This window comes from Tursiops truncatus, chromosome 4 (assembly GCF_011762595.2).
Source record: "Tursiops truncatus isolate mTurTru1 chromosome 4, mTurTru1.mat.Y, whole genome shotgun sequence".
Lineage (NCBI taxonomy): Eukaryota > Metazoa > Chordata > Mammalia > Artiodactyla > Delphinidae > Tursiops > Tursiops truncatus.
Genome location: NC_047037.1, coordinates 26,591,665 through 26,612,046, shown reverse-complemented (window position 1 = coordinate 26,612,046; position 20,382 = coordinate 26,591,665). Strand labels below are relative to the sequence as shown.

At 42.8% G+C, this 20,382-nt stretch overlaps 1 protein-coding gene across 1 annotated transcript in view; it reads left to right on the top strand.

The window, feature by feature from the left end:
* Positions 1–20,382, top strand: part of CLSTN2 (calsyntenin 2) — a 634,053-nt gene that overhangs the window by 546,739 nt on the left and 66,932 nt on the right. Inside the window, exon 8 of the mRNA XM_033855350.2 lies at positions 409–530. Within this exon, the coding sequence (XP_033711241.1) occupies positions 409–530 (122 nt within the window). The remainder of the gene's footprint in view (positions 1–408; positions 531–20,382) is intronic.

Genomic DNA, 20,382 nt, shown 5'->3' with positions numbered 1-20,382 from the left:
AAGCCCAGAACTCCGGGAGAATCCAGCTATGTTAAAGGAACCCAGAGTGGCTGATGTGATTGTCAGAGAGGCCCTTTGACCCTCCCAGAAGTATATGTAAAAAACAACAAAAGAGCTTGTGAACCTATGTAATTTTATCCAGGATCTGATGCAGTATCTGAGTATAAGTTAGGTTGGCATTTAAAGCCCAAATGGCTTCTCAGCAGAAGTTTTGCTGTGAGCTTTCTTGAATCTTCCTCTTTATTTCAGAGAGCTCCACTATGTGTGTTCTAGAACTATTTATTAGACCCAGTTGTAAAAGAGAAAATCGGAATGCCTGTTTCTTTGTTTTCTGAGGTGTGCTAAGTGATGGAGTGGAGATCAGCACAGGGAATCTGGAACCCCTCAAATCCTCTTTCTGCTTTTCAGAAATGAACCGGCACCACTACGCCCTGTACGTGCACAACTGCCGCCTTGTCTTCCTCTTGCGCAAGGATTTCGACCAGGCAGACACCTTCCGCCCCGCGGAGTTCCACTGGAAGCTGGATCAGGTATGGCGCTCACAGCGCACTTGCGCCCTGCTCAGCCGCGTGCGGGGATGGTTGGTTAGTCCAGGGATGGTGGCAGTGGGTAGGCATCTCACGGTTCTGGTTACTTGCTGATTTGGGGGAAAATCAACTCTGGGAAACACAGTCGGGATGGCAACTGCTGCCTTAAAGACCAGTCGGAGGTGGGGAGGGCCACACTTCCCGGCTAGAACCCGCACCCGGTAGGTGCCAGCGTGCATCTTGTCGACTTTCTCTGCGCGGAGGTCCTGGGAAGCTGATCCTCTCCATCCCCAGGCCCAGTTTCTGATCTTTGTTAGCGCATATTGATGTCATAAGTGCTCCGTGTCTCCTCTTTGATGCTCTCTTTGGGAGACGGTGCAGCCTCGCTTTTGGTGACACAGGTTGAGAACAGGGACCTGAGGACTTTGAAGTCATCAGTGACACAGTGCCCTGTGAGCAGTTCATGTTCTTTTCTGAAGTGGGAAAATCTCTGCCTCACTCCAGGGCCTTCTGACTTGTGATCACAAGGGCCGCTGTGTCGTACTTGTCAATGACAGATGAAGTGTCTGGTTGGAATCAAAAGCTTTGAAGTGTCTGTTTCGGAGGGCTGTGCAGCGCTGAGATTGCGGAGGTGGTACTTCTCTGGGCGGCCGTGCCGCTGAAGAAGTGTCAGTGCAGCAAGCCCAGAGCTGGCCTTTGCTTAGATTTGAAGGTGGGGGGCATGCATTTTTGTTCAATGGTTTTACATTGTCAGAAAGGAGGGTGGCAGTTGGCAGGGAAGAGGGTCATCGAATGGACGCTGCTTAATGAAGGAGATGAAATGATGCTCATTCTATTGCATCTCGTTTTTGCTTTCTTTCTGCCCAACCCATATTCTGGGAGCTTCTGGGGCCCCCAGTCTTCTTTTCTCCCTCCAAACCCCACTGTGGGTGCCACCTGCCTCATCTTGTCTAGGGCTGAACGTTTCATAATCCTTTCCCTTCTCTTTCCCAATTACCCGTGTCTACCCCACCCTCTCCCTTTTCTACTTAAGCCTCAGACCCCCAGTGGGGCTGATCTCAGAGTGTGTCACTGGGAAGCATGCCAGAAGGAACCCATTTCCACCAAGATGGGTATGATCGCTACCCCGCTTCCTCCATACAGAAGTACTGACATATGCTCTTTAAGACAGAGATTCACTAACCTCAGGGAATGTCTCAATGGTGGAACATCAGGCAGCGTGACAAGGTCAAGGATGCCAGGTTGATGCAAAAGATGTTTGAGAGAGCCCTGTGGCAACTGCCTAGTCCATTCTCAGTAAATCCCATCCTGCTGTACCCCGGGGTTTGGGAAATATGGCATCTGGATTAATATATGTTCCTCTGAATTAGGAATTCTGGGTCTTGCAGAAATGATGCTATCTTGACATTGTTTATTTGACTTCCCGGCAGCCTCTCAACTAACGTCTAAAATGCCATTTGGCTTCTATGGGATGTTTTTATAAATACGTAATATGAATTGAGATAAATTAAAATAAATTCCATATCATGAGGGGTTTCAATAAAAAAAACATTGCTATACTGGCTGAGATCATTATAGATGCCCTGCAGCATTTCCTAAGATGGGATTGAGAAGCACTGATACAGGCAAATGAAGTCACAGGGTTTGGAATTTAAAATAGGTGAGGAACGAATTCTGGTTCTATAGATAAAAAATATAGTGAATTTAGGAATTCTGAAATCTGTTCCCAAAGTGCGAATTGAAGGAGGGGCTGAGAGTCACTGAATACCTTCCAAACTACTCTGATCTCATTTATTACCATTCATGGGTGCCCGCTCTGTGCTAGGCACGCTGCATGAGTGGCTCATTCTCATCTCTGCCCCAGTCCTGCCAGGTGGATAATATGAGGCAGGAGACCACGGTCCAGTAAACTGCCCAAGGTCACACAGCAAACCATGGTTAGGACCTGCTTTTTCCGTATGTTAGGCTGCCTCTTTGGTGCACTTGCTAATTAAAATTTTAAATGTTTTTATTTTTTAATTTAAAATTAATTTAGAGATAGGAATTATGCAAAGTGCAAAATGTTTATAGTCTTGATGAAACCCTATGAAACTGTCAAATCTTCACTTTGTTCAAGCTCAGTCTTCCTTGTCTTAGCTTGGGCTGCCACAATCAAATACCACAACCTGGGTGGCTTAAACAGTTCTAGAGGCTGGGAATTCCAAGATCAAGGTGCCAGCCAATTCCATCCCCCCCACCGTGAGGGCCCTCTTTCTGGCTGTAGACAGCAGCCTTCTCACTGTGTCCTCACATGGTGGAGAGAGCTTGGGTACATTTCCTTCTTCTTATAAGGTATGAGCCCTATTGAATTAGGGCCCCATCCTTATGACCTCATTTAACCTTCATTACCTCCTAATGAAGGTTAGGCCCTTTCTCCAAATACAGCTATGTTTAGGGGTTAGGGCTTCAACATATGAATTTTGCAGGGACATAATTCAGTCTATAGTATTCTTCTACTAAACAAATTAATATTTAAAAATGTAACGGCTGCCTATTGATGACCAGAAGCCCAGCTCACTTGGACAGCTGCTCATGCCCTGAAGGAGCCACAGTGGGTGGGATATAGGAAACCTCCACCAAACTCATGCTAGCAATCCAGTGGTATATACAGACAAGCCCAGCTTTCTCTGTCCCCTATTTAACTCCTATGTAGACAGAAACTTACCAGAAGTTTCTGGAAGTAAATCACTTGATGCCCAAACTGTGTATACCTGATAGAGTCTCCTTCCCCAGGAAGCCATCCCAGGTCACCCTGTGAGTAGTTTGGCCTCTCCTCTGTGCTCCCCAGACTCTATTGCTTCCAGATTCCCCAATACTTACTCTATCCTAGTGACCCATTTGTCCTTCCTCTCTGCTCAACTTGGTGCTGAAGATCCTGGTGGGCAGGACTGTGTCTTACTCTCCAAATTCTCAGTGCAAATGGTAGCCCTGAGCACACAGTTGGTGCCCAGTAAAAGTTGGCATAACGATGAAGGGATACTGAGATCAAAAGAAAGGAGAAATGGAGTGAGGGAGGGAGAGAGGGAAGAAGAAAAGGAAAATTGAGATCTTTTAAAACCTCCTGGTGATTAATTGATTGTTGATCCATTTTTATGGAACACTTTAAAATTCTAAAATTTTGCCATTTTTACTCTCTGGGTCTCAAACGTTCGGCTTTGATCTTGATAATATATTATTTCAAAGATCTCACTGACTTTACCTGAGCTAGGGAGATTATCCTAGATTAGTCAAGTGGATCCAATGTAATCACAAGTTTCCTTATAGGAGGGAGGCAGGAGGATTAGAGTCAGAAAAGATGTGACAGGAAGCAGAGGTCAGAGTGGTATGGGGCCATGAGCCAAGGAATGCAGCCAGCCCTACGAGCCGGGAAAAAAAAGAAACAGATTGTCCATTACAGCCTCCAGAAGGAACACAGCCCAGCTGACACCTTGATTGTAGCCCAGGGAGACTCATTTCAGATTTCTGACCTCCAAAACTGTAAGATAATAAATCTGAGTTGTTTTAACACAAAGGTTGAGGTTATTTCTCATAGCAGCAATAGGAAATGCATACTCTGTTCATGAGCCTTGGGGAGGCCACCTCCCACCTCCCCACACTTCACTGAGGTGACCCTGGGCCCAGCTATCCAGGCAGGTTCAGAGAATCTTCTGTACCCACAGTGTGTGGTGCCTCTGCCTACCCCCACACCCCTGTCTCTATGGAGCCCCTCCCCTTGGAGGTGTGGCCCTAGGAGGGAGGGAGGAAGGAAGAGGCACTGCCTCTAACATCCCCCATTCACTGCCTACTTTGCTTTTCACCAAGCCTGCTTCTCCACGAGCCTCTGGATTAGGATTCCCAAGGGGCATATTTAGCCTTTCCTTCTGTCCTAAGCCATATTCTTCCTCTAGCCTAAGGTGCCGGCCCCCTCACCAGCCATGATAAGTGGCTCTTATCATCTTCCCTAAAGGTACCTCTCTGCCTTTAGGGAAGAAACACTGAGACCTTCATGCTTGGTTCTGAAAATGCTAAAACAAACAGAAAATCCTCTTTCTCTTGACAGAGCCTCACCTGGAAGCTTACAACTGACAAGCTGATACATGAATGAGATCCTCTAGATAATACCCGTCCTTCCCCTGAAGCACAGAAACCTGCTTCACTGGAAGGTCACCCCTCGAGTTCACACCTCACCCCACTGTGCTGTCAGCTTTGTGCCCCAGGGCTTGCTCCCAGGCAGAGGAGCCTCCTGGCTCCAAGGAGCACAGTCCAGGAGCAGTAGCTTTACTGCCCTGGGAGCACCTCTCACCCAGAGGGCACGGGAGCAACTAGGCGTGGAGGTGGGGAGCATTTCTGGGCAGCCCCCTGCACTCTTCTCAGGAGTCTCTGGGAAGCCAGCCCCCCTATCCCACCTGCCACAGCCATGACCTTGACAATGCCCTCTTGTACTGACTTGTTCTCTGTCCCTGACTCGCTCTCCCACTTCCTCTTTCCTCCTCCCTAGAAGCAGCTCCCTAATGAACCCCCTGCTCTGGTTCGTCTGGGTAGCACAGGTAGTTTTGATCTACAAGTGGGCAGTTAGCAAACAGCCACTGCTATTATTATTGGAAAGAAAGGGACTTCTTCAGAGTTTCAGGGGCATAACTATGATTAAAAGGAGGAAGCTACCAAGAGACAAAAGTAAAGTGAATAAAAGGAAGGAAGGGAAGTTCAGCGAGGTGAAGATGAGTGCTGCCAGACGTAAGTGGAGCTGATCTCGAGCCTAACCAACAGTAAGATCTGATGACAAATAGATAACTCTATCTGTGTCGTACTGGGAACATAGTCTCCACAAATCCACTGAGGGCTTCCCTAGCCTTACTCATCAATATATCCTGAGCCATTTGCTTGAAGAGCTGGTTTCTCAAGGCTTTCTTGGATTTCCATTATTACTCAAAGGATTTTCTTTCATTTTTCTTCTGAAGAGCCTACGCTAAAGGAGAATCCAAACTCTCGGTGAATTGAGACCTGCAGGAATGTCATTCCATTACCGAACCAAACCTGGGTCTGCTTGCCCACTAGCAGTAAAGCCAATCTACTGACACTGAGTTGTGGTGAAGGAAAGTGCAGCATTTATTGCAGGGCGTCAAGCAAGGAGTCCAGGCAGCTGGTGCCTAAGAAACCAATAGCTTTCAAGGAAAGATTTTTAAAGACAGGTGAGGCAGGAAGGTTGTGGCGTGCTTGATCAGCTTTTGGACATTCTTCTGATTGGTTGGTGGTGAGGTAATTGGGAGTCAACATCATCAACCTTCTGTTTCCAGCCTGTCTGGCATCTACGTGCTTGTGGGCAACATACAGTTCACTTCTTCCACCTGGTGGGGGTTTCAGAATTTGCAAAACAGATCAAAGGACATGACTCAGAATATTATTTATGGCTCTTGTGGAGGAACTAAAAGTCCTCGACTTTGTTTAATGGCTAAACTATTGTTTTGTCTTGCTTAACTGTTTTCCTTTCCTTCTGCATTTTCTCACTTCTCTGATTAAATTTATTCTTTGGAACTCAGGGAAGGCCTAGGAGGCTAAAGATTTTCTACATATAAGAGGCAAGCAGAGCATATTGGGGGCAGGGGGGAGTCTATACCAGGAAGGTCCCATAGGGTCCTGCTAGGTTATAATTCTCTTCTCTGCTGCAGTCTCACTGTCTTCTCCCACTCTCTCATTCCATCTTGAAGTAGAAGGCTATACCTCTGCTAAATTTAAACAAATCAAATATGCTAATTATCCTATACCTTTCTCCCTTTGCTGTCAGACCTGGTTCCTCTCTGGTCTGTTTTCCCCAGATGAGCATCTGCTCAGTAATTCCTTTTGCTCCCATGAAATCATTATTTGTGTCTTAGCCTGTACAACTGCCCAGAGGCAACAAATGCATTTTTTTTTCAGTAGACATCCAGTAATGTATATTTAAAAACAGACTATCATTTTACTGTTAAAAAGAAGAAAACAATGTCAACACAATTACAAATGCTTAGTAAATCAAATCACTGTTTCAGTAATAAGATGCTCAAGCCTTGGGGTGGTCCCAACGGAGGCAGCTTTGACTCAGTCACCACACTGGCTGTGCCTTGCTCCTGTCTTTTTAGACTGCTTTGGGGATTAGGTGCCAGTGGGAGGGGAGGGAGACTCCTCCTTGGCATCAAACCCAAGTGTCTGCATTTGTTATATGCAAGATATTTTTTCTCTCTGTCACTTCCACAGTATAGAAAACAAGAAATTGGCAAAATTGAAACCTGATACAAAATGACACATTCTAGTGCTAACGCCCTCATTTAAGAGACACGAGGCAGAGGCACGGATCACCATGAAGTCACTGTATACTGAGAAGGAGAATTGCATTGAACATTACTTCTGTTCTTACTTCGTGCCAAGCACTTTCTTTTAATTCTAACAAAAATCTTGCAGTTTAGGCAAAACACCCAGGTTAAGGATGAGGAATAGGAGACATAGTAGGGATCTTTCCACATCTCTTATCTAATAAATGGAAGAACCTTGAATATGACCTCAAGACACACATATGCCAAGAGGGTAAAAGGCACTATTATTGACTTGGGAGAATTTACAACCTTAATGAATATACAGGATGACAAGAATGAATCAGTATCCATGCTGATACCTAAGTGTTTAGAACAGGGCATGGATGTCCAGCAAGAAACAGATTCCAAGCTCAGCTTATCAGGAATCATATTTTAGCATCTTTTGAAGTAAAGATCACCTTGCTCCTGAGGTACAGGGGTGAAAGGGCTGTTCATCCCATAAAACAAGAGAATCCAGTGAAGCTGATTTCCCAGGGAAGACCACTCCTCCAAGGATGTCCTGCAAAGCAATAACCCTGGAGGCCCTGGGCAGTGATAGTAATTTGCCCTACCTTCCCTGCTTCCTCTCACTGCGTCATCTGTTTCCGTCCTTAATGTCTAAACATGCAAATAGTGCTGCACTTTCTGCTCATCAGTTTAGCTAAAGGAAGTGCCCTTTAATTATGCTTTTAACTAATGAACCTCCTCCATCACCTTGACAATTAGTGCATATTTAGAAGGAGGAAAGGCCTCATTATGAATCAGCTACTGCATCTCTTGGTTACTCAGAAGATGGTGGCTTTCTTGAGACAAGAGAAATCAGAATCAAAACACAAAATAAGCCTTGTGATTGCATTAACTTCTAGTAGCCCTTAGGTGTAAGAATGGCAAACAGTCAATAACGTTATATGTGATGGAAAAAAGGAAAACTAGCATTTTGTGAGAGGATATTGTGTGCCAATCCCTAAATTCATTGTTTTGCGTACATTAAGTCTAAGCTGCCCAGTTACTTTTGAAGTTATTTCTTAACTCCATTTTATAGATACTGAAATTGAGGCTCTGAAAGATTAAGTAATCTGCCTAAACTGTTGGACCAAGTCCATTATTTTCCAAAGCTCCGTGTTCTTTTCCATTATGTGTTTATCTTGTTGAGGAGTATTTATATAGCTCGGCAGAATGGGGTATCTGCCAAGTTTTCACCATATTTCTCCATGCATTGGTCTCAGCAGACAGTCGCAGGAATAATTTGCTTCCATACAATTCCCAGGCACAGACAGATTGGACAACACTATGTATGCACCTATCTGCATGACTTTTTTTTTAAATATAAATTTATTTATTTATTTATTATTGGCTGCGTTGGGTCTTCTTCGTTGCTGCGTGCGGGTTTTCTTTAGCTGTGGTGAGCGGGAGCTACTATTCACTGTGGTGCGTGGGTTTCTCATTGTGGTGGCTTCTCTTGTTGCAGAGCACAGGCTCTAGGCACGCAGGCGCAGTAGCTGTGGAGCACGGGCTTAGTTGCTCCGTGGCATGTGGGATCTTCCTGGACCAGGGCTCGAACCCATGTCCCCTGCATTGGCAGGAGGATTCTTAACCACTGCGCCACCAGGGAAGCCCTGCATGGCTTTTAAGAATAAAAGAGAATGTGTCATGGGAAGGCAAGTTATTTCCACTCTCTAACTGACCTGTTCCTCTTTCAAGACCATCTTTCAAGACTCAAGGCTCACATCCTTGATAAAGACTTTCCTGTAATTCCCTCTCCTGTAGAGAATTGACCTTAACTCCATGGAAGCCCCAGAATTTTATCACATTTTTCACACTTTATTACACTTATTTGTTTGTTGGTTCATTTCTTCCACTACACTGAGATTTCATGTCTTATTTCACCTCTTTAACCTTTAACACAGTGTCTAACACAAAAAAATGTGTCCAATAAATGCTGCTTAAATTTTAAAAAATGAGTCCTTATCTGAATGTCATAATCTGATCTTCTACACTGTGATTCCCAAACACTGCTCCATAGACCTACAAGTACCAGTTTGGCTATGTAGGTATTATCTGAGGAACATTGAAAAAAGCTTCCAAAAACAAAACAAAACAAAAACAAGATGTTCTTTAATGGGTGAATGAATAAATAACCTATTGTGTATCCATACATGGAATGCTGTTTAGCAACAAAAAGGAACAACATATACAGCATATCTATTTACACAACATAGATGAATTTCAAAAATATTATGCTAAGTGATAAAAACTAGACAACAAAGACTAGATATTCTATGACTTCATTTACATAAAATGTCCACAAAAGGCAATTTTGAGATGGAAAATAGATCAATGGTTGCCTAGGGCTCAAAGTCAGAGTAAAAGTCAACTGTAAATGAGCACAGCCTTTTTGGGGTGATGGAAATGTTCTAAAACTAGATTGTGATGGTTGTTGCACAACTCTATAAATTTATTAAAAATGATTGAATCATACAATTACAAGTGAATTTTATGATATATAAAATAAATTTTATCTATACAGCTATTTAATAAAGTTATTAAAAATAATAATGAAAACAATTAAAGAATGAAAAGAAAGAAGGAACAAAGAAAGCAAGCCACAGTTCTTTGAGCTTGAGTGTTATAGAATGAAGATCATCAATGCCAGAATTCCTGGAAATTTAGGGAGTTAATATCAGAAAGGAGGGATATACAGGAAGAGAACTCAAACTCTGAATATAAACTTCCCGCAAATCCTTGTCTGACCCCTGAACTGGGTACACACAGAGGAGACTTTGGAAACCCAGTGAAAATTGATAGCGGGAGAGATGAAAAACCTGATCAGAGATTTTAGTTACTGCTTACTTGAAATTAGACAAATTTTGGAATTCCTCCAAGTTATAAGGACTAGGTAAACACCTAGAGTTTTCCAAAGAAATGACAGAAGAGACATATATTAGAAATAAAGTTCATATGCCAGGATTTATGGGCTTGTCCAAAATTAAGGGTAAACCCAAACAGTAATATCCTTATATAGTATAAAACCAAACTCTACAGGTACAAGGTGACCGTCCAGTAATTTAATAAAAATGAACAATCTCAGAGAAAGATAACAAGAATCCAGAGTTTCTAACATGTACAATCCACAGTCCCCAGTATTAAGTATAAATTATTAAACATGTGAGGAAACAGGAAACAATGTGACCTAAGGTTCAGAGTAAAATCATTCAAGAGGAACCCTGAGATGACACAGATATTGGAATTTTCAGAAAGCAGTTTTAAGCAGCTATTTTAAATTGTTTTAAAAAGCTTTAAAGTAAATGTTCTAACAATGAATGAACAGATAGAGAATATCAGCAAAGAAATGGAAACTATACAGAAATGTCAAATCTAAAGTGGTAAATACAATATCTAAAATGAAAAGAAGGATTTAGCAGCAGATTGGAGATAGAAGAGTCAATGAACTGGAAGAGAGATCAAAAGCAATTGTACAATATGAAGAGGGAAGGGGAGAGAAGAAAGATTTCTTAAAATCTAGAGCCAGTGAGGAGGAAGGGAGAGAGGAGAAGAAAGGAGAGGAGAAAAGACAAAATTCTTAAAAGGACCAAAGGACAAGAATAAGTGAATGGGGCATAAAAAAAATTAACTGAAAAAGTAGTGGTTGAAAAATTTTCCAAACTTGGTGCAAAACATCATTTTAAAGTTCGAATAAGATAAGCAAGTTCCAAACTGGATAAATACAAAGAACACTCCTAAGCAGATCATCCTCAACCTGTTGAAAACCAAAAATAAAGAGGAAATTTTGAAAGCACCCAGAGAAAAAGAAAAAAATTATTTTTCATATGGGAGAACAACAATGTAATGTGAATTACAGCTGACATTTTACTGGAAATGATGGGGACCAAAAGACAATGGGATGACAAAGTAAGTCTTCAAGATAGAAAGGAAATGGTATCAGAGGGAAAAACAAATCTATAAGAAGGAAAGAAGAGAACTGGAAATGGTAAATATGTGAGTGAATATAAAAGACCATCTTTCCTTCTCTCCTAATTTCTGTAAATGACCATGACTTTTACTGCAACAATTACAAAAGTGTTGTGAGCATATAATGTATATAAATTTAAAATACATAAACACAGTAGAACAAATGATGAGTGTGGGGAATGGAGTTATACTGTTTTATGGTTCTCACATTTTATGTAAAGTGTTATAATGTTAGCTCTAAGTATACTATGATAAACTAAAGATGCGTATGAAAGAAGGCCTACTTTAAAGACCATGAGATTAAAGGGATGATCAGGAAAAAATACAAGTTAAGGATGTTGTAGGTTTCTTGAAACAGACAAATAAATGGGCAATGGTGGTGACAATGGCAAAGAACAGTTGATGTGCATGGGCCACAACAGGAATGGAGAAATTGAACCTGGGATTTTTAGACAATGCTTAAGGAGCATGCTCAAGAGGTGCTATGAATGATGAAGGAGGGCCTGATCTTACCTCCGAACCCTTCCCAAGCAACCCCTGTGCTTGACCCCTCCCAACCTTAGTTGAAATTGGGCACAATATTTAAGAATGTAGGGTTCTCTATTTGCCATGAAACAGGGTTGTCAAGGGCCTAGAGAGAAAATTATGAGGTTTGGGTTTCAGAAAGTAAGCAAGAGAACCAACAGGTGTAAGTTTAAGGGATTTGGAAAATGACCTAGGAATGTGGGAATAGAGAGCAAGGTGGAATTTGCTGCTCTCATGGCTGCAAGCAACAGTGTCAACCTTGTCTCCTTGTGTATCAATCATGTTTTTTTTTTCCCTTATACTTTGATGCTTTGACATTTGGGGGCCTTGTGGACCCAGGAAAGAAGTACCTCTCCCAGGGTTAATTGGTACCTGGAGATAGTAAATGAATTGTCTGCCAGCACACCTTTGCTATGAAAGCCAATAAATCCAGAGTCCATACCCCATCTGCCTCCTTTGATTGGGCTCCTGCAGACCAGAACACTATACACCTGCCATAAAGCATTCCAGGGCCAGGTACTGGACAACTAGGGACCACCCTTATAGCCCAGAGCCCACTTGAATTATTCAGCCAATTATTCTTCCCACGCACTCTGCCTCCTGAGCAACCCTGGTGCTTCCCTGTGTGGCCCTTCACAGTGTGCCATGCCTCCTGTTTGTAGGGATCTATGAGTATAAAAACAACTTCTTTCATGGGTGTACCTTGCCACACCAGATTAAAAAAAAATCTTGGGTACATTTTAAAACTGTGTATCATTGGGGCCTAGAGGCCTGTGTGTGACATCTGCTAATCAGCATACTGGGATGGAGTAAGTGTCCTTTTTTCCCTTTTAAGCAGAAATACCACTCTTTGTTCAAATTGTTTATGCTCGATGTGAAAGTGAATAAAGTGAAGAGGTCTGCAAAAGCAACGATTTTAGCCATAAATTAGAGGTTAAAGGGAAAATTATAAAAATATTTACAAATTAGGGTATCTACAAAGGTCTCAGAAATGATCCCTCATTTGCATCAAGACCATCCCATATTTACTTGGCATTGCCTTAAATCCTCATCTCTCACTTCCAGACCTTGTGGCCCTTTTGCCATCAAGAGCCAAACCAGCCTCTAACAACAGCCCAATGGAGGCTCTGCAGTCAATTTCCTTATAATGTAATTAAAGGTACATATTTTGGCCTTCCCTCCCCTTTATCAGAGGGGATGAATTATTCTTCCTAATCCTGTCCTGACTCCATTGTCCAAGATGAAGATAAGACAGTGCTGGAGCCACCCCTGTGCTTGACCCTGTGGATTCACTGCCTTCTTCTCTTTGATGGGTAGGTGGTAACTTCCTGTGTGCTCATGGGGAAGAAAACTCTTTCCTTTCCCAATAGGAAAGTCTAATATCTGCCTTCATGACATTACATGACATGTTAGAAACCAAGTACCCCTTGCCATTCTGTTTAGGTTGCCCTGGAAACAGAGCTTGGCATCAGCTTCATAATGTGGTCTGCTTCTATTAAAAGGGTCATGTACCCTTCCATCAAATAGAGCCTTCTCAAAAGGTTTCATTACCAACACAAATATAAGGGGACAATAAGGCTTTAGCTATGTGGGCAGAAAGCAAAGAGAAACTATTCTACCTATTATCTAGACTCAAATAAAAACTGTTTTACCAGTGCAACAAAAAGAATAAAATACCTAGGAATAAACCTGCCTAAGGAGACAAAAGACCTGTATGCAGAAAATTATAAGACACTGATGAAAGAAATTAAAGATGATACACATAGATGGAGAGATATACCATGTTCTTGGATTGGAAGAATCAACATTGTGAAAATGACTATACTACCCAAACAATCTACAGATTCAATGCAATCCCTATCAAACTACCACTGGCGTTTTTCACAGAACTAGAACAAAAAATTTCACAACTTGTATGGAAACACAAAAGGTCCCGAATAGCCAAAGCAATCTTGAGAAAGAAAAATGGAGCTGGAGGAATCAGGCTCCCTGACTTCAGACTATACTACAAAGCTACAGTAATCAAGACAATATGGTACTGGCACAAAAACAGAAATATAGATCAGTGGAACAGGATAGAAAGCCCAGAGATAAACCCATGCACATACAGTCACCTTATCTTTGATAAAGGAGGCAAGAATATACAATGGAGAAAAGACAGCCTCCTCAATAAGTGGTGCTGGGAAAACTGGACAGCTACATGTAAAAGAATGAAATTAGAACACTCCCTAACACCATACACAAAAATAAACTCAAAATGGATTAAAGACCTAAATGTAAGGCCAGACACTATCAAACTCTGAGAGGAAAACATAGGCAGCACACTCTATGACATAAATCACAGCAAGATCCTTTTTGACCCACCTCCTAGAGAAAGGGAAATAAAAACAAAAATAAACAAATGGGACTTAATGAAACTTCAAAGCTTTAGCACAGCAAAGGAAACCATACACAAGACGAAAAGACAACCCTCAGAATGGGAGAAAATATTTGCAAATGAAGCAACTGACAAAGGATTAATCTCCAAAATTTACAAGCAGCTCAATATCAAAAAAACAAACAACCCAATCCAAAAATGGGCAGAAGACCTAAATAGACATTTCTCCATAGAAGATATACAGATTGCCAACAAACACATGAAAGAATGCTCAGCATCACTAATCATTAGAGAAATGCAAATCAAAACTACAATGAGATATCATCTCACACCAGTCAGAATGGCCATCATCAAAAAATCTACAAACAATAAATGCTGGAGAGGGTGTGGAGAAAAGGGAACCCTCATACACTGTTGGTGGGAATGTAAATTGATACAGCCACTATGGAGAACAGTATGGAGGTTCCTTAAAAAACTACAAATAGAACTACCATATGACCCAGCAATCCCACTACTGGGCATATACCCTGAGAAAACCATAATTCAAAATGAGTCATGTACCACAATGTTCATTGCAGCTGTATTTACAATAGCCAGGACATGGAAGCAACCTAAGTGTCCATCGACAGATGAATGGATAAAGAAGATGTGAAAAAAAAAAAAGAAGATGTGGCACATATATACAATGGAATATTACTCAGCCATAAAAAGGAACGAAATTGAGTTATTTGTAGTGAGGTGGATGGACCTAGAGTCTGTCATACAGAGTGAAGTAAGTCAGAAAAAGAAAAACGAATACCATATGCTAACACATATATATGGAACCTAAAAAAAAAAAAAATGGTCATGAAGAACCTAGGGGCAAGACGGGAATAAAGACACAGACCTACTAGAGAATGGACTTGAGGATATGGGGAGGGGGAATGGACTTGGCAACAGAAAAATACAAACGATAAAAGTTAAAAAGTCATTTTTACCAAGTAAAACAGCAAAGTAATACAGCTTTTTGTTTTAATAAGAACACCAAGCACGGTAAGGGTATGTTACATATACGCTGCTGGGGCACGTGGGAATTGGCCCAGGCTTACCTGGGGCATCCTGAGGCCTGCAGCTCCTTTCGCAAGTGACAGATGACACTTTACCATTCAAATGCCCGTGGCAGAGGAAGGACAGCTGTGTGTGATATACTTGGGGAAAATATACAGCCTCATGAGGGCAGACGAAAGCATATAGAAGCAAGAGCATGATTTTTGAACAGAAAATCTCAGGTTCCCATTGCACCATGGCCGCCCTCTAGCAGTGGGAACTTAGACTATTACTTAACCCCTCCAAGCCCCTGTGTCCTCATCTTAAAAATAGGTTAATAGGCATTAGAGATGTGCATAAAGCACCTGACTCACGCTAGATGATAATGAATTACATTGTTTTATCTTTGTTCGCATTTTTACTTTTTCTTGCCCACACTAGAGAGCAGAGTCTTGGCATAGCCAGTCTGAATCTGTCCTGGAGGATTCGGGAATTCTGGGCTTTATGAAAACAAGAAGCTATGCCCTCTGGTATACTGGGTAGTGGGTGGTAACCTGGCTTAGTGGTTAAATGCACAGATTACTGAACCTGACTTTCTGGGTTTGAGTCCCAGCTCTGCCAATATTTAAACTTGAGAAAGTAGGTTCACTGGGTCTCAGTTTCCCCTTCTGTAAAAAATAGGGATGAAATAACACCCCATAGGGTTGGAAGGATTAAATGTGGTAACACAACGCATTGCACCTTGCATAGCTTTCTGACTCCAGGCTTTCTGCATCCCTGCCAGTCTGACCAGAACCTTCTGTGGGCATCACAGGCTACCCTGGGGCTTCTCAATTCCTGTTCCCATTGCAGAGGTTCTAACTGACTCGGTGCAGGCTAAAGGCATGAAAGACTTAAGTGGAGGCGCATGGCTGCCTAGGTCTCTGCTCTGTGGATCATATGGGCTCCACACCAGTCACTTCCCTTTTTTTAAATTATTTATTTATGGCCACACCCCACAGCATAGAGAACATCCCCAACCAGGGATCGAACCCATGCCCCCTACATTGGAAGCGTGGAGTCTTAACCACTGGACCACCAGGGAAGTCCACCAATCACTTCTTCTCTGTGCGTGTCTCCACCTCCACGGCAGTGGGAAAGGGACTTTTAAATCTTATGAAGGAAGGATCCCTTCCTACTGGAACTGAGGCTGTACGTGAATGCCCTCCGTGCCTGTGTGTTCGACACTCATTCTCAGAAGAAGCAGCTCATGGGCAACACCATGGCATCATCTGCCCCACAGAGTAGGGGCTCCCACTGAGTTTCATTCCAGAACCTGAAGGCTGAGACACAGAGAAGGCTTTTATCCTCCCTGCCTGAACGGCCCTGGACCACTTCAGAATGTGGCACATCCCCTAGGAGTATGTTCTGAGCAGACTTGGCTTCTGAGAGCAGGATTCTGTGACTCGCCACCTTTCAGGTAAGGGCAGTCTGTTTCACCAGGCGGTGTCGTGGGCTGAACACTGACACCATCATCGGCTCAGTCGCCATGGGGCAGACCCCACACCTTGCAAAGGTCCTACAGCATGCCTGCCTGGCAGTGACGTCAGGGAAAGCTCACATGTGGTCAGTTAAGGAAGTCTAGAAGGCTTCCTTCCTCATTACACTTTATCGCTGGAGGCTGCTCCATTTTTGCATTTCATCTGACAGCCCCCTATCTAGGGAGAGAAAGGCAGGACGTTTAAAGGCTGTTCATTTAATAAGATTGTAGCACAGTCTCAATCCCCTGCAAGTCATCTGTCCCTAATAGTCTTCAGGTTTTTTATCCAGGGAGGAAAGCACAATTGGTCACTTCAAATCTTGAAAAACACACTTTACATCACAACTGGAGTCAAGTGTTAATTTGTCTTTCCATGTCTCCATGTGACTTTTGTCCACTTGGCTACCTCGCTTTGGCCATTTTTCCGAAGACATCGTGGGGGCTGCAGCACCACTGCCTGACCTACGTGTTTCCTGAGCGCCCATTTCACCCTTGCCCTGGGTCTGCTGGTGTGGTTCACATACCACTGGTATACAGGAAAGCTAATCGTAGCCAACCTATAAGAGCACTTAAATGTTTCATGGGAATCAACTCATTTAATTGGGGAGATATTAGTCTATCACCAATGGCATTAAGGGGGAGAAATTAGAAATACACAAATGGGGGCTTCCCTGGTGATCGAGTGGTTAGGACTCCACGCTCCCAATGCAGAGGAGCCTGGGTTCGATCCCTGGTTGGGGAACTAGATCCCACATGCACGCCATAACTAAGAGTCTGCATGCCACAACTAAGAAGCCCGCATGCTGCAACTAAATAGATCCCGAATGCCACAGCTAAGACCCGGCACAGCTAAAATAAATAAATACGTTTTAAAAAAATAGAAATACACGAATGGATATTTAAAAATTTGTTGCCCATTTATTTTAATGTGTAAGAGAAAAAAAGTGTAACTTGCACATTACAACTGTGATTTCAGAGCTATGAGATGATATTAAACTACTTTCTAAGTCAGTTTATTTAAGTAAAAGTGAGTTGACTTAAAGGAAAAATATTAAAATGATAGTAGGAAAAGCATGTGAATTTGCACATTTATTTAACAGATATGTCCTTTGAGCACCTAGTTAGTACATGGCAGGAGTTGCTCTGGACCCTGAGGATACACAGTGCACAAAGCAGTCAAAAATCCTGGACCTTCAAAACACCCAAGTAAGCACTTCACTGAAGTTATTCGAATGGCCAGGAAACGCTTGAAAAGAGGCTCAACTTTACTAGACATCAGGGAAATGCAAATTAAATCCACAGTGAGCTGTTCTGAACATCCACCAGAATGGCTAAGAAACAGAGAAAAAAAAAAGAAACAAGACAACACTAAGACTTGGCAGGAACGTAGAGCCATTGCAACTCCTGCGTATCGCTTATGGGAATGTAAATTGGTGCGGCCACTTTGGAAAACTGTTTGGCGGTATCTCCCGGTATCTCCTGCTGATTCTCCCAGCAGTCCACCCAGCAAAAACACATACATATGCTCACTAAAAGACATGGACGATATTTGGGGAATGAATGGGTCTCAGGAAATGCTAGCAGAATGAATTAAAACCTATCTGAACTACTTTGTGCAGAGACAGGTAAGACAGTATCCCTGTCCTTGAGTAGCCCCAGAGTAGATTCTCTTCACTGAATGCACTTTTCCTAAGTGTGTACTGTGTCCTGGATTTCATACTAGGCACTAGGAATGCAGGGCTAAATCAGAGATGGGCCTTACCCCCTCAGGAAACAACAGTTGCTTCCTCGGCAACCAGGAGGTCTTGCCCTTTTGCACTTTGCTCAAGGAAATTTGGTTGAATGAATATCAATATGGACAGCCCTCGTTTATATTCTGTAACGATTTTTTAATGTAATTATGTAGTCTATCTCCATGAGAACAGGAACTTCCTCTGTCTCATTTCTTGCTGTGTCCCCCAGGACTAAAGCAGTGCCTGCCCCGTAGCAGGGGCTCAGGGAGTGTATGCTGGAGGCAAGGATGCATGGATGGGTGGGTAGATGATGGATGCATGGATGGATGGATGGGCAGGTGGGTGGATGAGTGAAGATGAACATAGATGGGAAGAGGTTACTAGTCTGTAGGTAAACTCTGCTTCCATTCAAGGTAGGGGCCTCCCACCATGAAAGGAATATTCCACAAAGAGTCTGATGAACCTTACTCATCTCTGCCGAGGACACTCACCCCGGCAGTCTGAATTGTTACAATCAACCATGGACATTTTTTGTTTTACTTAAGACATAGATTAATATTTCAGGAGAACATGGCTCTAATTTACAGCGAAGACCTTTGGTTTAATCAACACAAGAAAAGAAAAAAAAAAAAAAGAAGTTCATGAACATCATTGGCCCACTTATGTCTCCCCATTGCACTCCTAGCTGGGTTTACCTCTTTGGCCTTTAATTATTTGATTCTCTTGCGTGGCCTTATCTCTGACACTTTAGGATGAAAATGTGATTTGCCATTCAGAGGTTTCAGCAAAAATCACACTCCAGTCAGCAAATTGAGAGTCTGATAAAGGAACAGAGGGACGGAGCGAGGCTTTGAACGGATGTCTTTAAAGTGTTTTTAATTAAATCTGTGTTATTATTCAGGATGGTGGAACATCATTTACATGCATTACAGGGTTTGTTTAGAATCTCAGTCGTGCTGTTCTTATAACGGCAGCATTCATCATGGAGCCTAAGGACAGTGTGACAAGTTTGCTTCTTTAGTCAGGTATGTTGTGAGCAGCATCTACTGTGTATACCTGCTTTATACTAGTCATTAAGCTAACTTCTGTGGGGGGTCACAAAGAAATACTCGGCAAAAGTGCTGCCCTATCATACCAGGAGCTGGATGACATTACCAGGTTGTAATTCAGCAGAAGAGAGGAGGGGGTTGAAGGACTGAACATTACTGAGTTTTTCTGGGCTGGGATCTAGGTGCTTTGCCTGCATTCACTCTTTTAATCAGCACAGCAGTCCGCAAAGAAGAACCATTACCCCCATTTCTCAGATGGGAAACCTGAAGCTCAGAACATTGAAGTGGCTGGTCCTAAGCCACACTGCTCCTAGGTTGGGCTCTCTAAAAACCTGTGTTCTTTCTGCGACAGCAGACTGCCTCCTGGAGAGGCTGAGAGGGCCACCATCCGTGAAGGCTGGCCTTACCCACAGCTGCGAATCACGTGGCCCAAGTGGTGACTAGTTGTCACCACTTCTCTACACAACTAGGTAGCTTGAACTTGCGTCTCATCCCAAGTGTAAGGCTTGGTTTCCTAAAGTGTTTCCTCTAAGTCTGGGTTACATTTGTTATTGGAAACCCCAAGAACCTGCAAGAACAGCATTCCTTGGAGTCCCCGACGCTGAGCACTTGATAAATGTTTTTGCACTAACCCAAATAATTAACAATGATTATGTAATAATAATAACCATTTATTGAGCATTTACTATATGCCCAACCCTGCCCTATAACTGGTTTATGTTGTTTAATTTTCACAGCACTCAGCTCCTACCGTCTGTGGCTCAGTCGTATAATCTGATGACAAAAATCAGATTTCTATGATGATGGATTTTGCTAGAAAAAAATTTATATACTATCTCTCTGACTCTGAAAATATCAAGCCAATATTGAGTCCTTGGAGAGTTTGCTGTTTCCAGATGCTTCTCTTTCTCCTGATTGCCTTGGTCTCAAGGTTTCGTTTTCACTGCGTGACTCATAGCCCATCTACCAACTGCACTGAAAACCATCTACCAGGACTCAGCAGTGAGGCAGCCCTTAATTACCTGATGTCTTCAAGGTCCCGAAAGTGTAATTAGTTTGATTGGACCTTGTAATTAAATGGTCAGCCAAGCACATGGGAGGATACCTTCTGCTTGGACATTCTCTTCTTTTTCTGGGCTGAGGCCCTGAGAACTGCATCACCACAAACAAGGACCCAGCAGGGTGCCAAGCTGCCCTAAGGCCTGGGATGCTAGGGCAGCATTTAGAGATGGAGGGGCTGGTCTTTTTGCCAGGCAGCTCTGCTCACTGGCAGAAGTGCCCTCGGTGTAATGAGTGGTACAATCCCTCCGTCTCTA